Genomic DNA, 18,199 nt, shown 5'->3' with positions numbered 1-18,199 from the left:
CTGTGTCTCCCTCCAGCTCCAATGAGTGTACCTGCAGCAGCACAGAAAGCAGACAGCAACAGTGAAATGCAGTCGCCTGCAGTGTCTCCCTCCTTCCTCCCCAGCCAGCCAGGAAAGATTCCAGGCAGGAAGAGGGGGAGACCCCCACTACATCGCAAGATGGATTTTCCAACCCGCTACCCTGAATCCCTCCCTCCCCTCAAAGTGCCCAAGAAGAGGGGAAGAAAACCTGGCTTCAAGGTCAGTGTCAGGGATGGGAGGAGAGAGAAAGAAGAGGGTATTAGAGGAGGGGATGGAAGGAGAGAGAGAGGGGAGGGATGGAAGGAGAGAGAAAGAGGAGGGGATGGGAGGAGAGAGAAAGAAGAGGGTATTAGAGGAGGGGATGGAAGGAGCGAGAGATTGGAGGGGATGGGAGGAAAGAAAAAGGGGAGGGGATGGGATTGGAGGAGAGGGAAAGGGGAGGGGATGGGATTGGAGGACAGGGAAAGGGGAGGGGATGGGATTGGAGGAGAGGGGAAGGGGGAGGGGATGGGATTGGGGGAGGGGATGGGATTGGAGGAGAGGGAACGGGGAGGGGATGGGATTGGAGGAGAGGGAACGGGGAGGGGATGGGATTGGAGGAGAGGGAAAGGGGAGGGGATGGGGTTGGAGGAGAGGGGAGGGGATGGGAAGGGAAGAGAGAGAAAGAGGGGGGGGATTGGAGGAGAGGGAACGGGGATGGGATTGGAGGAGAGGGAAATGGGAGGGGGTGGGAAGAGAGGGAAAGGGGAGGGGATGGGATTGGAGGAGAGGGAAGGGGGAGGGGATGGAAAGAGATAGAAAGGGGAGGGGATGGGAATGGAGGAGAGGGAAAGGGGGAGAAAAGGGGAGGGATGGGATGGGAGAGAAAGAGGAGGGGATGGGAGGAGAGAGAAAGCGGAGGGGATGGGATTGGAGGAGAGAGAGAGAAAGGGGAGAGGATGGGATTGGAGGTGAGGGAAAGGGGAGGGGATGGGATTGGAGGAGAGGGGATGGGATTGCAGGAGAGGGAAATGAGAGGGGATGGGATTGGAGGAGAGGAAAGGAGAGGGGATGGGATTGGAGGAGAGGGAATGGGGAGGGGATGGGATTGGAGGAGAGGGAAAGTGGAGGTGATGGGAAGAGAGAGAAAGAGGAGGGGATGGGATTGGAGGAGAGGGAAAGGGAAAGGGATGGGATTGGAGGAGAGGGAAAGGGGAGGGGATGGGATTGGAGGAGAGGGAAAGGAGAGGGGATGGGATTGGAGGAGAGGGAAAGGAGGGGGGATGGGATTGGAGGAGAGGGAAAGGAGAGGGGATGGGATTGGAGGAGAGGGAAAGGAGGGGGGATGGGATTGGAGGAGAGGGAACGGGGAGGGGATGGGATTGGAGGAGAGGGAAAGTGGAGGTGATGGGAAGAGAGAGAAAGAGGAGGGGATGGGATTGGAGGAGAGGGAAAGGGAAAGGGATGGGATTGGAGGAGAGGGAAAGGGGAGGGGATGGGATTGGAGGAGAGGGAAAGGAGAGGGGATGGGATTGGAGGAGAGGGAAAGGAGGGGGGATGGGATTGGAGGAGAGGGAAAGGAGAGGGGATGGGATTGGAGGAGAGGGAAAGGAGGGGGATGGGATTGGAGGAGAGGGAAAGGAGAGGGGATGGGATTGGAGGAGAGGGAAAGGAGAGGGGATGGGATTGGAGGAGAGGGAAAGGACAGAGGATTGGATTGGAGGAGAGGGAAAGGAGAGAGGATGGGATTGGACGAGAGGGGATGGGATAGGGACGAGAGGGAAAGGAGAGGGGATGGGATTGGAAGAGAGGGAAAGGAGAGAGGATGGGATTGGAGGAGAGGATGGGATTGGAGGAGAGGGACGGGATTGGAGGAGAGGGACAGAGGAGAGGGGATGGGATTGGAGGAGAGGGAAAGGGGAGGGGCCAGTGGGGATGCAGGATGTTAATAAAATACATTTGGTGATGTAGCTTGACAGACTTAACTTCATTTATATTTAGTGGGAGTAATATATATAACATGAGGTAGCCTTTGTTTGTTTCATTGAAAACAGTTTTAATTGATATTCTGATTGGCCCTGTATATGCCTAGCAAAATGAAATGCTTGGTAAATATTGCAATACGAAGAGGGGAGAAGTTTCTGAGTAAAAATATCAATGTGTAGATTTCTGTTTCTGTAGAGTGTTTACTAATGCCAATTGAGAACCGTCATTTTTTAGTCTATTGTTGCTATCTCAGACTGTATGGCATGGCGCTTGCAACAAGAGGGTTGTGGGTTCGATTCCCGTGGGCCACCCATATGTAAAAATGTATGCACGCGCGACTCATTCGCTTTGGACAAACGCGTATGCTAAATTGCATGTATTATTTACAATTAGATACTGAGATCCAACCCCCTGTCTTCCTGCAGCTGAAGCCCAGGATGGTGCTGAATCCCCTGGCCATCTCTCCTCCCAGCAGCACCCCAGAACCAGACATGAGCTCCATCCCCCAGGATGCTGCTACCATCCCCCACTCTGCCACGCCCCAGGTGCTCACAGGTAACTATACCCACTCTGCCAGGCCCCAGGTGCTCACAGTTAACAAAAACACCCTCCATTCACCTTTTATGGGAACAAAAACACCCTCATTCACCTTTTATGGGAACAAAAACACCCTCCATTCACCTTTTATGGGAACAAAAACACCCTCATTTGCTGTATGATTTGGAAATGTTGGAACTGGGCCATGACAGTTTCTAAAAGAAAGCACAACAGCAAATGTTATCACATTTCTATCCAGGTGTGGGCAGAATGTTTTCATCTTTTGCAGTAACATTTTTTCAAACTATGAATGCATGCCGCCAATAGCAAGTGCCCAACACTGACCTCACATTCTGGATGATTGACCGTCTGTTCAAACAATAAATAAATAAATGCTACACTTCTTTTGTTTGTCAATAGATAATTGTGTTAATATCACCTGTCTTGGTATAGTCTCTGAGATTAAATAGACAATGATGTTGCGCTCCTACGAAGGATGTCATCTTACCGTTAGGCTACGTTTGAATGTTTTTCCTAGCAATGCTTTATTATAATTCCCTTATGTCAAACACTCAAAACAACAGTATTGACTTGTAATACAATTCTTCAACCACTAGAAGTTGACACTTTCCCGTCAAATTCTAATTTGATAAATACCAACCTTTGTGGGAAAAGTGGTCCATGCAAGGTTGTCTTTTTTGTGCTTATGCTCATCTGATAAACAAGGCCCGAGGCGCTCACAGAGTTTGCCTCACTTTTCCAATGTCTCCCTCCATAATGCTTTGTCTGGTGAAACATCTTGGGTGTTATGAAAAGTCATGTTGGTAATTACATTTCAAATGTAATTTAAGGAAAGCAACGTCACCAAAGTAGTCGACCTAAGTATCTTTGTCTCCTCTGTCCCTCCTGCTGTCCCTCCTGCTGTCCCTCCTGCTGTCCCTCCTGCTGTCCCTCCTGCTGTGTGTCCTGCTGTCCCTCCTGCTGTCCCTCCTGCTGTCCCTCCTGCTGTCCCTCCTGCTGTCCCTCCTGCTGTGTCTCCTGCTGTCCCTCCTGCTGTCCCTCCTGCTGTCCCTCCTGCTGTCCCTCCTGCTGTCCCTCCTGCTGTGTGTATCTACGTACATCAAACAGGTTGACATGGTTACTAACCCTCGCTCGTACATCATCAACCAGGTGGACATGGTTACTAACCCTCGCTCCTACATCATCAAACAGGTGGACATGGTTACTAACCCTCGCTCGTACATCATCAACCAGGTGGACATGGTTACTAACCCTCGCTCGTACATCATCAACCAGGTGGACATGGTTACTAACCCTCGCTCGTACATCATCAACCAGGTGGACATGGTTACTAACCCTCGCTCGTACATCATCAACCAGGTGGACATGGTTACTAACCCTCGCTCCTACATCATCAAACAGGTGGACATGGTTACTAACCCTCGCTCGTACATCATCAACCAGGTGGACATGGTTACTAACCCTCGCTCGTACATCATCAACCAGGTGGACATGGTTACTAACCCTCGCTCCTACATCATCAAGCAGGTGGACATGGTTACTAACCCTCGCTCGTACATCATCAACCAGGTGGACATGGTTACTAACCCTCGCTCCTACATCATCAAACAGGTGGACATGGTTACTAACCCTCGCTCGTACATCATCAACCAGGTGGACATGGTTACTAACCCTCGCTCCTACATCATCAAGCAGGTGGACATGGTTACTAACCCTCGCTCCTACATCATCAAGCAGGTTGACATGGTTACTAACCCTCGCTCCTACATCATCAAACAGGTTGACATGGTTACTAACCCTCGCTCCTACATCATCAAACAGGTGGACATGGTTACTAACCCTCGCTCCTACATCATCAAACAGGTGGACATGGTTACTAACCCTCGCTCCTACATCATCAAGCAGGTGGACATGGTTACTAACCCTCGCTCCTACATCATCAAACAGGTTGACATGGTTACTAACCCTCGCTCCTACATCATCAAACAGGTGGACATGGTTACTAACCCTCGCTCCTACATCATCAAACAGGTGGACATGGTTACTAACCCTCGCTCCTACATCATCAAGCAGGTGGACATGGTTACTAACCCTCGCTCCTACATCATCAAACAGGTTGACATGGTTACTAACCCTCGCTCCTACATCATCAAACAGGTGGACATGGTTACTAACCCTCACTCCTACATCATCAAACAGGTTGACATGGTTACTAACCCTCGCTCCTACATCATCAAACAGGTGGACATGGTTACTAACCCTCGCTCCTACATCATCAAGCAGGTGGACATGGTTACTAACCCTCGCTCCTACATCATCAAGCAGGTGGACATGGTTACTAACCCTCGCTCCTACATCATCAAACAGGTTGACATGGTTACTAACCCTCGCTCCTACATCATCAAACAGGTGGACATGGTTACTAACCCTCGCTCCTACATCATCAAGCAGGTGGACATGGTTACTAACCCTCGCTCCTACATCATCAAACAGGTGGACATGGTTACTAACCCTCGCTCCTACATCATCAAACAGGTTGACATGGTTACTAACCCTCGCTCCTACATCATCAAACAGGTTGACATGGTTACTAACCCTCGCTCCTACATCATCAAACAGGTGGACATGGTTACTAACCCTCGCTCCTACATCATCAAACAGGTGGACATGGTTACTAACCCTCGCTCCTACATCATCAAGCAGGTGGACATGGTTACTAACCCTCGCTCCTACATCATCAAGCAGGTGGACATGGTTACTAACCCTCGCTCCTACATCATCAAACAGGTGGACATGGTTACTAACCCTCGCTCCTACATCATCAAGCAGGTGGACATGGTTACTAACCCTCGCTCCTACATCATCAAACAGGTGGACATGGTTACTAACCCTCGCTCCTACATCATCAAACAGGTTGACATGGTTACTAACCCTCGCTCCTACATCATCAAACAGGTGGACATGGTTACTAACCCTCGCTCCTACATCATCAAACAGGTTGACATGGTTACTAACCCTCGCTCGTAAATCATCAAGCAGGTGGACATGGTTACTAACCCTCGCTCCTACATCATCAAGCAGGTGGACATGGTTACTAACCCTCGCTCCTACATCATCAAGCAGGTGGACATGGTTACTAACCCTCGCTCCTACATCATCAAGCAGGTGTACATGGTTACTAACCCTCGCTCCTACATCATCAAGCAGGTGGACATGGTTACTAACCCTCACACCTACATCATCAAGCAGGTGTACATGGTTACTAACCCTCGCTCCTACATCATCAAGCAGATGGACATGGTTACTAACCCTCACTCGTAAATCATCAAGCAGGTGGACATGGTTACTAACCCTCGCTCCTACATCATCAAACAGGTGGACATGGTTACTAACCCTCGCTCCTACATCATCAAACAGGTTGACATGGTTACTAACCCTCGCTCTTACATCATCAAACAGGTGGACATGGTTACTAACCCTCGCTCCTACATCATCAAGCAGGTGTACGTGGTTACTAACCCTCGCTCCTACATCATCAAGCAGGTGGACATGGTTACTAACCCTCGCTCCTACATCATCAAACAGGTGGACATGGTTACTAACCCTCGCTCCTACATCATCAAGCAGGTGTACATGGTTACTAACCCTCGCTCCTACATCATCAAGCAGGTGGACATGGTTACTAACCCTCGCTCCTACATAATCAAGCAGGTTGACATGGTTACTAACCCTCGCTCCTACATCATCAAACAGGTGGACATGGTTACTAACCCTCGCTCCTACATCATCAAACAGGTGGACATGGTTACTAACCCTCGCTCCTACATCATCAAACAGGTGGACATGGTTACTAACCCTCGCTCCTACATCATCAAACAGGTGGACATGGTTACTAACCCTCGCTCCTACATCATCAAACAGGTTGACATGGTTACTAACCCTCGCTCCTACATCATCAAACAGGTGGACATGGTTACTAACCCTCGCTCCTACATCATCAAGCAGGTGGACATGGTTACTAACCCTCGCTCCTACATCATCAAGCAGGTGGACATGGTTTCTAACCCTCGCTCCTACATCATCAAGCAGGTGGACATGGTTACTAACCCTCGCTCCTACATCATCCAGCAGGTGGACATGGTTACTAACCCTCGCTCCTACATCATCGAGCAGGTGGACATGGTTACTAACCCTCGCTCGTACATCATCAAGCAGGTGTACATGGTTACTAACCCTCGCTCGTACATCATCAAGCAGGTGGATATGGTTACTAACCCTCGCTCATACATCATCAAACAGGTGGACATGGTTACTAACCTTCGCTCGTACATCATCAAACAGGTGGACATGGTTACTAACCCTCGCTCCTACATCATCAAACAGGTGGACATGGTTACTAACCCTCGCTCCTACATCATCAAACAGGTGGACATGGTTACTAACCCTCGCTCCTACATCATCAAGCAGGTGGACATGGTTACTAACCCTCACTCCTACATCATCAAACAGGTGGACATGGTTACTAACCCTCGCTCCTACATCATCAAACAGGTGGACATGGTTACTAACCCTCGCTCCTACATCATCAAGCAGGTTGACATGGTTACTAACCCTCGCTCCTACATCATCAAACAGGTGGACATGGTTACTAACCCTCGCTCCTACATCATCAAACAGGTGGACATGGTTACTAACCCTCGCTCCTACATCATCAAACAGGTGGACATGGTTACTAACCCTCGCTCCTACATCATCAAACAGGTTGACATGGTTACTAACCCTCGCTCGTAAATCATCAAGCAGGTGGACATGGTTACTAACCCTCGCTCCTACATCATCAAGCAGGTGGACATGGTTACTAACCCTCGCTCCTACATCATCAAGCAGGTGGACATGGTTACTAACCCTCGCTCCTACATCATCAAGCAGGTGTACATGGTTACTAACCCTCGCTCCTACATCATCAAGCAGGTGGACATGGTTACTAACCCTCACACCTACATCATCAAGCAGGTGTACATGGTTACTAACCCTCGCTCCTACATCATCAAGCAGATGGACATGGTTACTAACCCTCACTCGTAAATCATCAAGCAGGTGGACATGGTTACTAACCCTCGCTCCTACATCATCAAACAGGTGGACATGGTTACTAACCCTCGCTCCTACATCATCAAGCAGGTGTACGTGGTTACTAACCCTCGCTCCTACATCATCAAGCAGGTGGACATGGTTACTAACCCTCGCTCCTACATCATCAAACAGGTGGACATGGTTACTAACCCTCGCTCCTACATCATCAAGCAGGTGTACATGGTTACTAACCCTCGCTCCTACATCATCAAGCAGGTGGACATGGTTACTAACCCTCGCTCCTACATCATCAAGCAGGTGGACATGGTTACTAACCCTCACACCTACATCATCAAGCAGGTGTACATGGTTACTAACCCTCGCTCCTACATCATCAAGCAGATGGACATGGTTACTAACCCTCACTCGTAAATCATCAAGCAGGTGGACATGGTTACTAACCCTCGCTCCTACATCATCAAACAGGTGGACATGGTTACTAACCCTCGCTCCTACATCATCAAACAGGTTGACATGGTTACTAACCCTCGCTCTTACATCATCAAACAGGTGGACATGGTTACTAACCCTCGCTCCTACATCATCAAGCAGGTGTACGTGGTTACTAACCCTCGCTCCTACATCATCAAGCAGGTGGACATGGTTACTAACCCTCGCTCCTACATCATCAAACAGGTGGACATGGTTACTAACCCTCGCTCCTACATCATCAAGCAGGTGTACATGGTTACTAACCCTCGCTCCTACATCATCAAGCAGGTGGACATGGTTACTAACCCTCGCTCCTACATCATCAAGCAGGTTGACATGGTTACTAACCCTCGCTCCTACATCATCAAGCAGGTGGACATGGTTACTAACCCTCGCTCTTACATCATCAAACAGGTGGACATGGTTACTAACCCTCGCTCCTACATCATCAAACAGGTGGACATGGTTACTAACCCTCGCTCCTACATCATCAAACAGGTGGACATGGTTACTAACCCTCGCTCCTACATCATCAAACAGGTTGACATGGTTACTAACCCTCGCTCCTACATCATCAAACAGGTGGACATGGTTACTAACCCTCGCTCCTACATCATCAAGCAGGTGGACATGGTTACTAACCCTCGCTCCTACATCGTCAAGCAGGTGGACATGGTTTCTAACCCTCGCTCCTACATCATCAAGCAGGTGGACATGGTTACTAACCCTCGCTCCTACATCATCAAGCAGGTGGACATGGTTACTAACCCTCGCTCCTACATCATCGAGCAGGTGGACATGGTTACTAACCCTCGCTCGTACATCATCAAGCAGGTGTACATGGTTACTAACCCTCGCTCGTACATCATCAAGCAGGTGGATATGGTTACTAACCCTCGCTCATACATCATCAAACAGGTGGACATGGTTACTAACCTTCGCTCGTACATCATCAAACAGGTGGACATGGTTACTAACCCTCGCTCCTACATCATCAAACAGGTGGACATGGTTACTAACCCTCGCTCCTACATCATCAAACAGGTGGACATGGTTACTAACCCTCGCTCCTACATCATCAAGCAGGTGGACATGGTTACTAACCCTCGCTCCTACATCATCAAACAGGTGGACATGGTTACTAACCCTCGCTCCTACATCATCAAACAGGTGGACATGGTTACTAACCCTCGCTCCTACATCATCAAGCAGGTTGACATGGTTACTAACCCTCGCTCCTACATCATCAAACAGGTGGACATGGTTACTAACCCTCGCTCCTACATCATCAAACAGGTGGACATGGTTACTAACCCTCGCTCCTACATCATCAAACAGGTGGACATGGTTACTAACCCTCGCTCCTACATCATCAAACAGGTGGACATGGTTACTAACCCTCGCTCCTACATCATCAAGCAGGTGGACATGGTTACTAACCCTCGCTCCTACATCATCAAGCAGGTGGACATGGTTACTAACCCTCGCTCCTACATCATCAAACAGGTGGACATGGTTACTAACCCTCGCTCCTACATCATCAAGCAGGTGGACATGGTTACTAACCCTCGCTCGTACATCATCAAGCAGGTGGACATGGTTACTAACCCTCACTCCTACATCATCAAACAGGTGGACATGGTTACTAACCCTCGCTCCTACATCATCAAACAGGTGGACATGGTTACTAACCCTCGCTCGTACATCATCAAGCAGGTGGACATGGTTACTAACCCTCGCTCCTACATCATCAAGCAGGTGTACATGGTTACTAACCCTCGCTCGTACATCATCAAACAGGTGGACATGGTTACTAACCCTCGCTCGTACATCATCAAACAGGTGGACATGGTTACTAACCCTCGCTCGTACATCATCAAACAGGTGGACATGGTTACTAACCCTCGCTCCTACATCATCAAGCAGGTGGACATGGTTACTAACCCTCGCTCCTACATCATCAAACAGGTGTACATGGTTACTAACCTTCGCTCGTACATCATCAAGCAGGTGGACATGGTTACTAACCCTCGCTCGTACATCATCAAACAGGTGGACATGGTTACTAACCCTCGCTCGTACATCATCAAACAGGTGGACATGGTTACTAACCCTCGCTCGTACATCATCAAACAGGTGGACATGGTTACTAACCTTCGCTCGTACATCATCAAACAGGTGGACATGGTTACTAACCCTCGCTCCTACATCATCAAACAGGTGGACATGGTTACTAACCCTCGCTCCTACATCATCAAGCAGGTGGACATGGTTACTAACCCTCACTCCTACATCATCAAACAGGTGGACATGGTTACTAACCCTCGCTCCTACATCATCAAAAAGGTGGACATGGTTACTAACCCTCGCTCCTACATCATCAAGCAGGTTGACATGGTTACTAACCCTCGCTCCTACATCATCAAACAGGTGGACATGGTTACTAACCCTCGCTCCTACATCATCAAGCAGGTGGACATGGTTACTAACCCTCACTCCTACATCATCAAACAGGTGGACATGGTTACTAACCCTCGCTCCTACATCATCAAACAGGTGGACATGGTTACTAACCCTCGCTCCTACATCATCAAACAGGTGGACATGGTTACTAACCCTCGCTCCTACATCATCAAACAGGTGGACATGGTTACTAACCCTCGCTCCTACATCATCAAACAGGTGGACATGGTTACTAACCCTCGCTCCTACATCATCAAGCAGGTGGACATGGTTACTAACCCTCGCTCCTACATCATCAAGCAGGTGGACATGGTTACTAACCCTCGCTCCTACATCATCAAACAGGTGGACATGGTTACTAACCCTCGCTCCTACATCATCAAGCAGGTGGACATGGTTACTAACCTCGCTCCTACATCATCAAGCAGGTGGACATGGTTACTAACCCTCGCTCGTACATCATCAAGCAGGTGTACATGGTTACTAACCCTCGCTCGTACATCATCAAGCAGGTGGACATGGTTACTAACCTCGCTCCTACATCATCAAACAGGTGGACATGGTTACTAACCCTCGCTCCTACATCATCAAGCAGGTGGACATGGTTACTAACCCTCGCTCGTACATCATCAAGCAGGTGGACATGGTTACTAACCCTCACTCCTACATCATCAAACAGGTGGACATGGTTACTAACCCTCGCTCCTACATCATCAAACAGGTGGACATGGTTACTAACCCTCGCTCGTACATCATCAAGCAGGTGGACATGGTTACTAACCCTCGCTCCTACATCATCAAGCAGGTGTACATGGTTACTAACCCTCGCTCGTACATCATCAAACAGGTGGACATGGTTACTAACCCTCGCTCGTACATCATCAAACAGGTGGACATGGTTACTAACCCTCGCTCGTACATCATCAAACAGGTGGACATGGTTACTAACCCTCGCTCCTACATCATCAAGCAGGTGGACATGGTTACTAACCCTCGCTCCTACATCATCAAACAGGTGTACATGGTTACTAACCTTCGCTCGTACATCATCAAGCAGGTGGACATGGTTACTAACCCTCGCTCGTACATCATCAAACAGGTGGACATGGTTACTAACCCTCGCTCGTACATCATCAAACAGGTGGACATGGTTACTAACCCTCGCTCGTACATCATCAAACAGGTGGACATGGTTACTAACCTTCGCTCGTACATCATCAAACAGGTGGACATGGTTACTAACCCTCGCTCCTACATCATCAAACAGGTGGACATGGTTACTAACCCTCGCTCCTACATCATCAAGCAGGTGGACATGGTTACTAACCCTCACTCCTACATCATCAAACAGGTGGACATGGTTACTAACCCTCGCTCCTACATCATCAAAAAGGTGGACATGGTTACTAACCCTCGCTCCTACATCATCAAGCAGGTTGACATGGTTACTAACCCTCGCTCCTACATCATCAAACAGGTGGACATGGTTACTAACCCTCGCTCCTACATCATCAAGCAGGTGGACATGGTTACTAACCCTCACTCCTACATCATCAAACAGGTGGACATGGTTACTAACCCTCGCTCCTACATCATCAAACAGGTGGACATGGTTACTAACCCTCGCTCCTACATCATCAAACAGGTGGACATGGTTACTAACCCTCGCTCCTACATCATCAAACAGGTGGACATGGTTACTAACCCTCGCTCCTACATCATCAAACAGGTGGACATGGTTACTAACCCTCGCTCCTACATCATCAAGCAGGTGGACATGGTTACTAACCCTCGCTCCTACATCATCAAGCAGGTGGACATGGTTACTAACCCTCGCTCCTACATCATCAAACAGGTGGACATGGTTACTAACCCTCGCTCCTACATCATCAAGCAGGTGGACATGGTTACTAACCCTCGCTCCTACATCATCAAGCAGGTGGACATGGTTACTAACCCTCGCTCGTACATCATCAAGCAGGTGTACATGGTTACTAACCCTCGCTCGTACATCATCAAGCAGGTGGACATGGTTACTAACCCTCACTCCTACATCATCAAACAGGTGGACATGGTTACTAACCCTCGCTCCTACATCATCAAACAGGTGGACATGGTTACTAACCCTCGCTCGTACATCATCAAGCAGGTGGACATGGTTACTAACCCTCGCTCCTACATCATCAAGCAGGTGGACATGGTTACTAACCCTCGCTCGTACATCATCAAACAGGTGGACATGGTTACTAACCCTCGCTCGTACATCATCAAACAGGTGGACATGGTTACTAACCCTCGCTCGTACATCATCAAACAGGTGGACATGGTTACTAACCCTCGCTCCTACATCATCAAGCAGGTGGACATGGTTACTAACCTCGCTCCTACATCATCAAACAGGTGTACATGGTTACTAATACATCATCAAGCAGGTGGACATGGTTACTAACCCTCGCTCGTACATCATCAAACAGGTGGACATGGTTACTAACCCTCGCTCGTACATCATCAAACAGGTGGACATGGTTACTAACCCTCGCTCGTACATCATCAAACAGGTGGACATGGTTACTAACCCTCGCTCGTACATCATCAAACAGGTGTACATGGTTACTAACCTTCGCTCGTACATCATCAACCAGGTGGACATGGTTACTAACCCTCGCTCCTACATCATCAAACAGGTGGACATGGTTACTAACCCTCGCTCCTACATCATCAAACAGGTGGACATGGTTACTAACCTTCGCTCGTAAATCATCAAACAGGTGGACATGGTTACTAACCCTCGCTCCTACATCATCAAACAGGTGGACATGGTTACTAACCCTCGCTCCTACATCATCAAGCAGGTGTACATGGTTACTAACCCTCGCTCCTACATCATCAAACAGGTGGACATGGTTACTAACCATCGCTCCTACATCATCAAGTAGTACTAACCCACACTCTCTCCACTCTTGTGTATCCTGCAGTGTGTATCTACATCAACAAGCATGTCAACATGGGTCCTAACCTGGACAGGAAGAAGCTGCAGCAGCTCCCAGATCATTTTGGGCCTGACAGGCCCTCGGTGGTGCTGCAGCAGGCCGTCCAGGGGTGCATCGACAGCGCCTTCCAGCAGAAAGCCGTGTTCACTCTCCTCACACAGGGCTACGGAGGGGAGAAAATATCAGGTATAACTAGGGCCACGTGCTTTGGTTAATCACGTCACATGACCTGGATTTGAACGTTTTATGTTAAGCCTTTCCAGAAATGAGAATTAGACCAAAAATGAAAGCATTTGTCTGAGAATGGTGCTTGGACCATCTGACATACAAATAAAAAGGGACAGTTTGATGAAAAAGCTTTGAATAAAGGTTAGAAAATGACATGATTAACCATAACACAGGCCACTAGGAAAATACCACAGACCCACCTATTGTACAGTGTCACTAAGATTTAGGTTTTATATTTATTAATTTTATTCGTAGCAACTGGCCTGAGGGAAATGATATAAATTGACTGATTAGATAATCTAGTAACCATGAGAACATACGGATCTGTTACCCCGGGGTTATTGGCCATTTCCATCTTTTGAATGTCAGTGGATGAAATGCACTGGCCGTCCTAGGTTGTAACTGGGGCTTTGAGACATGGCTGTAGACATGTGTCCCCTGGAGCAAAGTTAACTGCAACAAGATTTACTGCGATGGGAAATGTAAATATATTCCAGCGCTGCGTCCCAAATAGCTCCCTATTCACAGAGCAACACTTCAAATCAAATGTTATTAGTCACATGAGCCAAATACAACCTTACAGTGAAATGCTTACTTACGAGCCCCTAACCAACAATGCAGTTTCAAAAAATACGGACAAGAATAAGAGATAAACGTAACAAGTAATTAAAGAGCAGCAGTAAAACAACAATAGCAAGACTGTATACAGGGGGAGGTACCAGTACAGAGTCAATGTGCGTTGGCACCGGTTAGTTGAAGTAGTATGTACATGTAGGTAGAGTTATTGAAGGGACTATGCATAGATGCCATTGGCTCTGGAATAGGGCCCCTTCTGGGACGCAACTCAAGGGGTTAATCAAGTATTTCTTTGTGTTCCAGCGACTTTCGATGGGAAGCAACACCTTCTGAGTCTTCCTGTGGTCAACAGCATGGGCTACGTTCTACGCTTTCTCAAGAAGCTCTGTCGCAGTTTGCACTGTGAAAACCTCTTCAGCGACCAACCAATCCCCCAGCATAATAATGCCTCCTACCAATCAGAGGGTAATGCACTGTCCTGTATTTAATTGAATTCAAAATGCTTTCTTTATCCCACATGGGAAATGGTGTAGGCAGAGGTGCAGATATGATGCATTGATGGTTTAAGCAATAAGGCCCGAGGAGGTGTGGTTTATTAGCCATATACCAGAAACCCCTGAGGTGCCTTATTGCTATTATAAACTGGTTACCAACATAATTAGACCTGTAAAAATGAATGTTTTTTGATACCCGTTGGTATACGGTCTGATATACCACGGCTTTCAGCCAATCAGCATTCAGGGCTCGAAGCACCAGGTTTATAATCCTTTTTAGAACAATCCTGTGCCTTAACAAGAGCTTTTGAAGATATCACCCCTCAGACATTTTGTGGGCTCAGTTCCTCAAATATTGTGCTATATTGCGCCAGATTGCACATGAAAGCACAGAATGACATTTTGTCAAATACACATAATTTGGTGTTTTACTTGTGTAATCCCTGGTAATCCTAATCCATTATCCAAATCCCTGTATTCCAACCTAAACAAATGAGACCTCCATGCCAGAACACTACCTAGAACATTCTCTTGTACCTGAACAAGAGCACCAGGGAAACCCTCCAAACAGTGTTTGTTTCTTCCGATTGGACCATAAAAGCACAAAAGGACATTTCATAGACATCTTTAAAGGCTTCAGCTTCTATCGAAAGTTATTCAAAGTATTGCCAATATGTTTTACTTATGTAATCTCTTTCCATTCATATCACAGCTGAAACCTCCATGCCAGAGGAGTATCTTCTGGACCCGTCAGACAAACGCTACTCAATGGACCCAGGTGACTCCGCCTTCAGTGCCATAAGCTCCTCCTACTCATCCAAACCATCCTATGGATTCCGCTCCTCGCAGCAGTTCCCCAATGGCTCCTCCCCCTTGGGCATGTGTAGACAGACGTCCAGCCCTAACTCCTTCCTGGAAGGCAACAGGATAGGTAAGAAATTCCCAAAATGCCCAGGTTTTCCGGGAATATTCCCTCCCGATTCCGGGAATCTTCCAACCGGGATTTCTGGAAAACCTGTGGATTTGGGGAAAATGTGTTTTTTGCTATAATCACAATGCCCTAACCAGGTCAAATAGACCAGCATAGAAATCCTTCTTGACCTCTTTCTCTTTTCTCATGCAGCGTACAATCCATCTCAGGACTCCCAGGAGTCCAAGCCGCCCCCCAGTAAGGACCCTTCCACCTGGAGTGTAGAGGATGTGGTGTGGTTCATCAGAGACGCTGATCCGCAGTCCCTGGGCCCTCACGTGGACGTCTTCAGGAAGCATGTAGGCTACCCCTGGGCTCACTCATAATGAATATTTCCTTGATACCTCGTATCCTCTCTCCAAACCTTCTCAAAACGCCTTGGATGAGACAAGGATGTGAGGAATCGCTGAAACACAAATTGAGATTGAGGCCTGGATCTGCAACAGTTGGGGGAAAGCCCTTTTCTTTTTCAGTTCTGTTTCATGTGATGTTTTGATTTGAGTGGTTGGATTATATCTGGATGTGATGTTTTGATTTGAGTGGTTGGATTATATCTGGAAGTGATGTTTTGATTTGAGTGGTTGGATTATATCTGGATGTGATGTTTTGATTTGAGTGGTTGGATTATATCTGGAAGTGATGTTTTGATTTGAGTGGTTGGATTATATCTGGAAGTGATGTTTTGATTTGAGTGGTTGGATTATATCTGGATGTGATGTTTTGATTTGAGTGGTTGGATTATATCTGGATGTGATATTTTGATTTGAGTGGTTGGATTATATCTGGAAGTGATGTTTTGATTTGAGTGGTTGGATTATATCTGGAAGTGATGTTTTGATTTGAGTGGTTGGATTATATCTGGAAGTGATGTTTTGATTTGAGTGGTTGGATTATATCTGGAAGTGATGTTTTGATTTGAGTGGTTGGATTATATCTGGATGTGATGTTTTGATTTGAGTGGTTGGATTATATCTGGAAGTGATGTTTTGATTTGAGTGGTTGGATTATATCTGGAAGTGATGTTTTGATTTGAGTGGTTGGATTATATCTGGATGTGATGTTTTGATTTGAGTGGTTGGATTATATCTGGATGTGATATTTTGATTTGAGTGGTTGGATTATATCTGGAAGTGATGTTTTGATTTGAGTGGTTGGATTATATCTGGAAGTGATGTTTTGATTTGAGTGGTTGGATTATATCTGGAAGTGATGTTTTGATTTGAGTGGTTGGATTATATCTGGAAGTGATGTTTTGATTTGAGTGGTTGGATTATATCTGGATGTGATGTTTTGATTGGAGTGGTTGGATTATATCTGGGTGTGATGTTTTGATTTGAGTGGTTGGATTATATCTGGAAGTGATGTTTTGATTTGAGTGGTTGGATTATATCTGGATGTGATGTTTTGATTTGAGTGGTTGGATTATATCTGGGTGTGATGTTTTGATTTGAGTGGTTGGATTATATCTGGGTGTGATGTTTTGATTTGAGTGGTTGGATTATATCTGGAAGTGATGTTTTGATTTGAGTGGTTGGATTATATCTGGAAGTGATGTTTTGATTTGAGTGGTTGGATTATATCTGGATGTGATGTTTTGATTGAAGTGGTTGGATTATATCTGGGTGTGATGTTTTGATTTGAGTGGTTGGATTATATCTGGAAGTGATGTTTTGATTTGAGTGGTTGGATTATATCTGGATGTGATGTTTTGATTGGAGTGGTTGGATTATATCTGGGTGTGATGTTTTGATTTGAGTGGTTGGATTATATCTGGAAGTGATGTTTTGATTTGAGTGGTTGGATTATATCTGGATGTGATGTTTTGTGAAATATTTACCAGGATTGAGGTCACTCCCAATTCAGTAAACAACCCTGATACATGTGTCCACTTTACTTTTAGTGGAGATTTAATATAACCTGAGCTTCTGTTTCTATCCCACAGGAGATAGATGGCAACGCTCTGTTACTTCTAAAGAGTGACATGATGATGAAGTACCTAGGACTGAAGCTGGGGCCAGCCCTGAAGCTCTGCTATCACATCGACAAACTAAAACAAAACAAGTTCTAAATCTGAACATTTTTTCACGTCATCAATCTGTGGGACCCAACTTTGTGGATGCGTTCCAAATGGTACCTATAACCCACTCGTTTTGACCGTAGCCCTATTGGCCCTGGTTAATACTAGTTCAATATATAGGGAATAGGGTGCCATTTGAGACGCTATATTTTACTGATTATTTTTTGCATTTTCATACATCATGTATCTAAAGAACACAATGTGATCGTGACAGAATACGTTTTTGGATATTCTAGTTTGGATATTCTAACTGATACACTGGTTGATAATACCTGGAAGCGAGATACAGCTG

At 46.8% G+C, this 18,199-nt stretch overlaps 2 protein-coding genes across 12 annotated transcripts in view; both read left to right on the top strand.

The window, feature by feature from the left end:
• Nucleotides 1-13,424, top strand: part of LOC127915634 (uncharacterized) — a 25,625-nt gene extending 12,201 nt beyond the window's left edge. Inside the window, exons 2-14 of the mRNA XM_052495860.1 lie at nucleotides 17-240; nucleotides 2,412-2,541; nucleotides 3,407-3,903; nucleotides 3,946-4,407; nucleotides 4,492-4,575; nucleotides 4,744-5,541; nucleotides 6,256-6,549; nucleotides 7,138-7,305; nucleotides 8,608-8,733; nucleotides 9,322-9,405; nucleotides 10,456-10,539; nucleotides 10,666-10,917; nucleotides 13,299-13,424. Coding sequence (XP_052351820.1) covers nucleotides 22-240; nucleotides 2,412-2,541; nucleotides 3,407-3,903; nucleotides 3,946-4,407; nucleotides 4,492-4,575; nucleotides 4,744-5,541; nucleotides 6,256-6,549; nucleotides 7,138-7,305; nucleotides 8,608-8,733; nucleotides 9,322-9,405; nucleotides 10,456-10,539; nucleotides 10,666-10,917; nucleotides 13,299-13,328 — 3,228 coding nt within the window. The 5' untranslated portion in view covers nucleotides 17-21 and the 3' untranslated portion in view covers nucleotides 13,329-13,424. The remainder of the gene's footprint in view (nucleotides 1-16; nucleotides 241-2,411; nucleotides 2,542-3,406; nucleotides 3,904-3,945; nucleotides 4,408-4,491; nucleotides 4,576-4,743; nucleotides 5,542-6,255; nucleotides 6,550-7,137; nucleotides 7,306-8,607; nucleotides 8,734-9,321; nucleotides 9,406-10,455; nucleotides 10,540-10,665; nucleotides 10,918-13,298) is intronic.
• Nucleotides 9,076-18,111, top strand: LOC118368060 (sex comb on midleg-like protein 4). 11 transcript variants are annotated; one of them, XM_052496540.1, is made up of 6 exons: nucleotides 9,076-9,195; nucleotides 13,509-13,748; nucleotides 14,670-14,831; nucleotides 15,573-15,791; nucleotides 15,984-16,129; nucleotides 17,773-18,111. In XM_052496540.1, exons 2-6 carry the CDS (start codon nucleotides 13,577-13,579, stop codon nucleotides 17,896-17,898), a joined length of 825 nt encoding a protein of 274 aa, XP_052352500.1. In that variant the 5' UTR covers nucleotides 9,076-9,195; nucleotides 13,509-13,576; the 3' UTR covers nucleotides 17,899-18,111. The 11 variants fall into 11 exon arrangements, with proteins under 11 accessions (XP_052352500.1, XP_052352494.1, XP_052352497.1 ...); XM_052496534.1 differs by lacking the exon at nucleotides 9,076-9,195 and adding an exon at nucleotides 9,214-9,531; XM_052496537.1 differs by lacking the exon at nucleotides 9,076-9,195 and adding an exon at nucleotides 9,216-9,321.
• The last annotated feature ends 88 nt before the right edge of the window (nucleotides 18,112-18,199 follow it).

The sequence above is a fragment of the Oncorhynchus keta genome, chromosome 35, assembly GCF_023373465.1.
Source record: "Oncorhynchus keta strain PuntledgeMale-10-30-2019 chromosome 35, Oket_V2, whole genome shotgun sequence".
NCBI classification, from domain to species: Eukaryota; Metazoa; Chordata; class Actinopteri; order Salmoniformes; family Salmonidae; genus Oncorhynchus; species Oncorhynchus keta.
The sequence above is the reverse complement of the archived record's forward strand: the minus strand, read 5'-3'. Positions and strand labels throughout refer to the sequence as shown.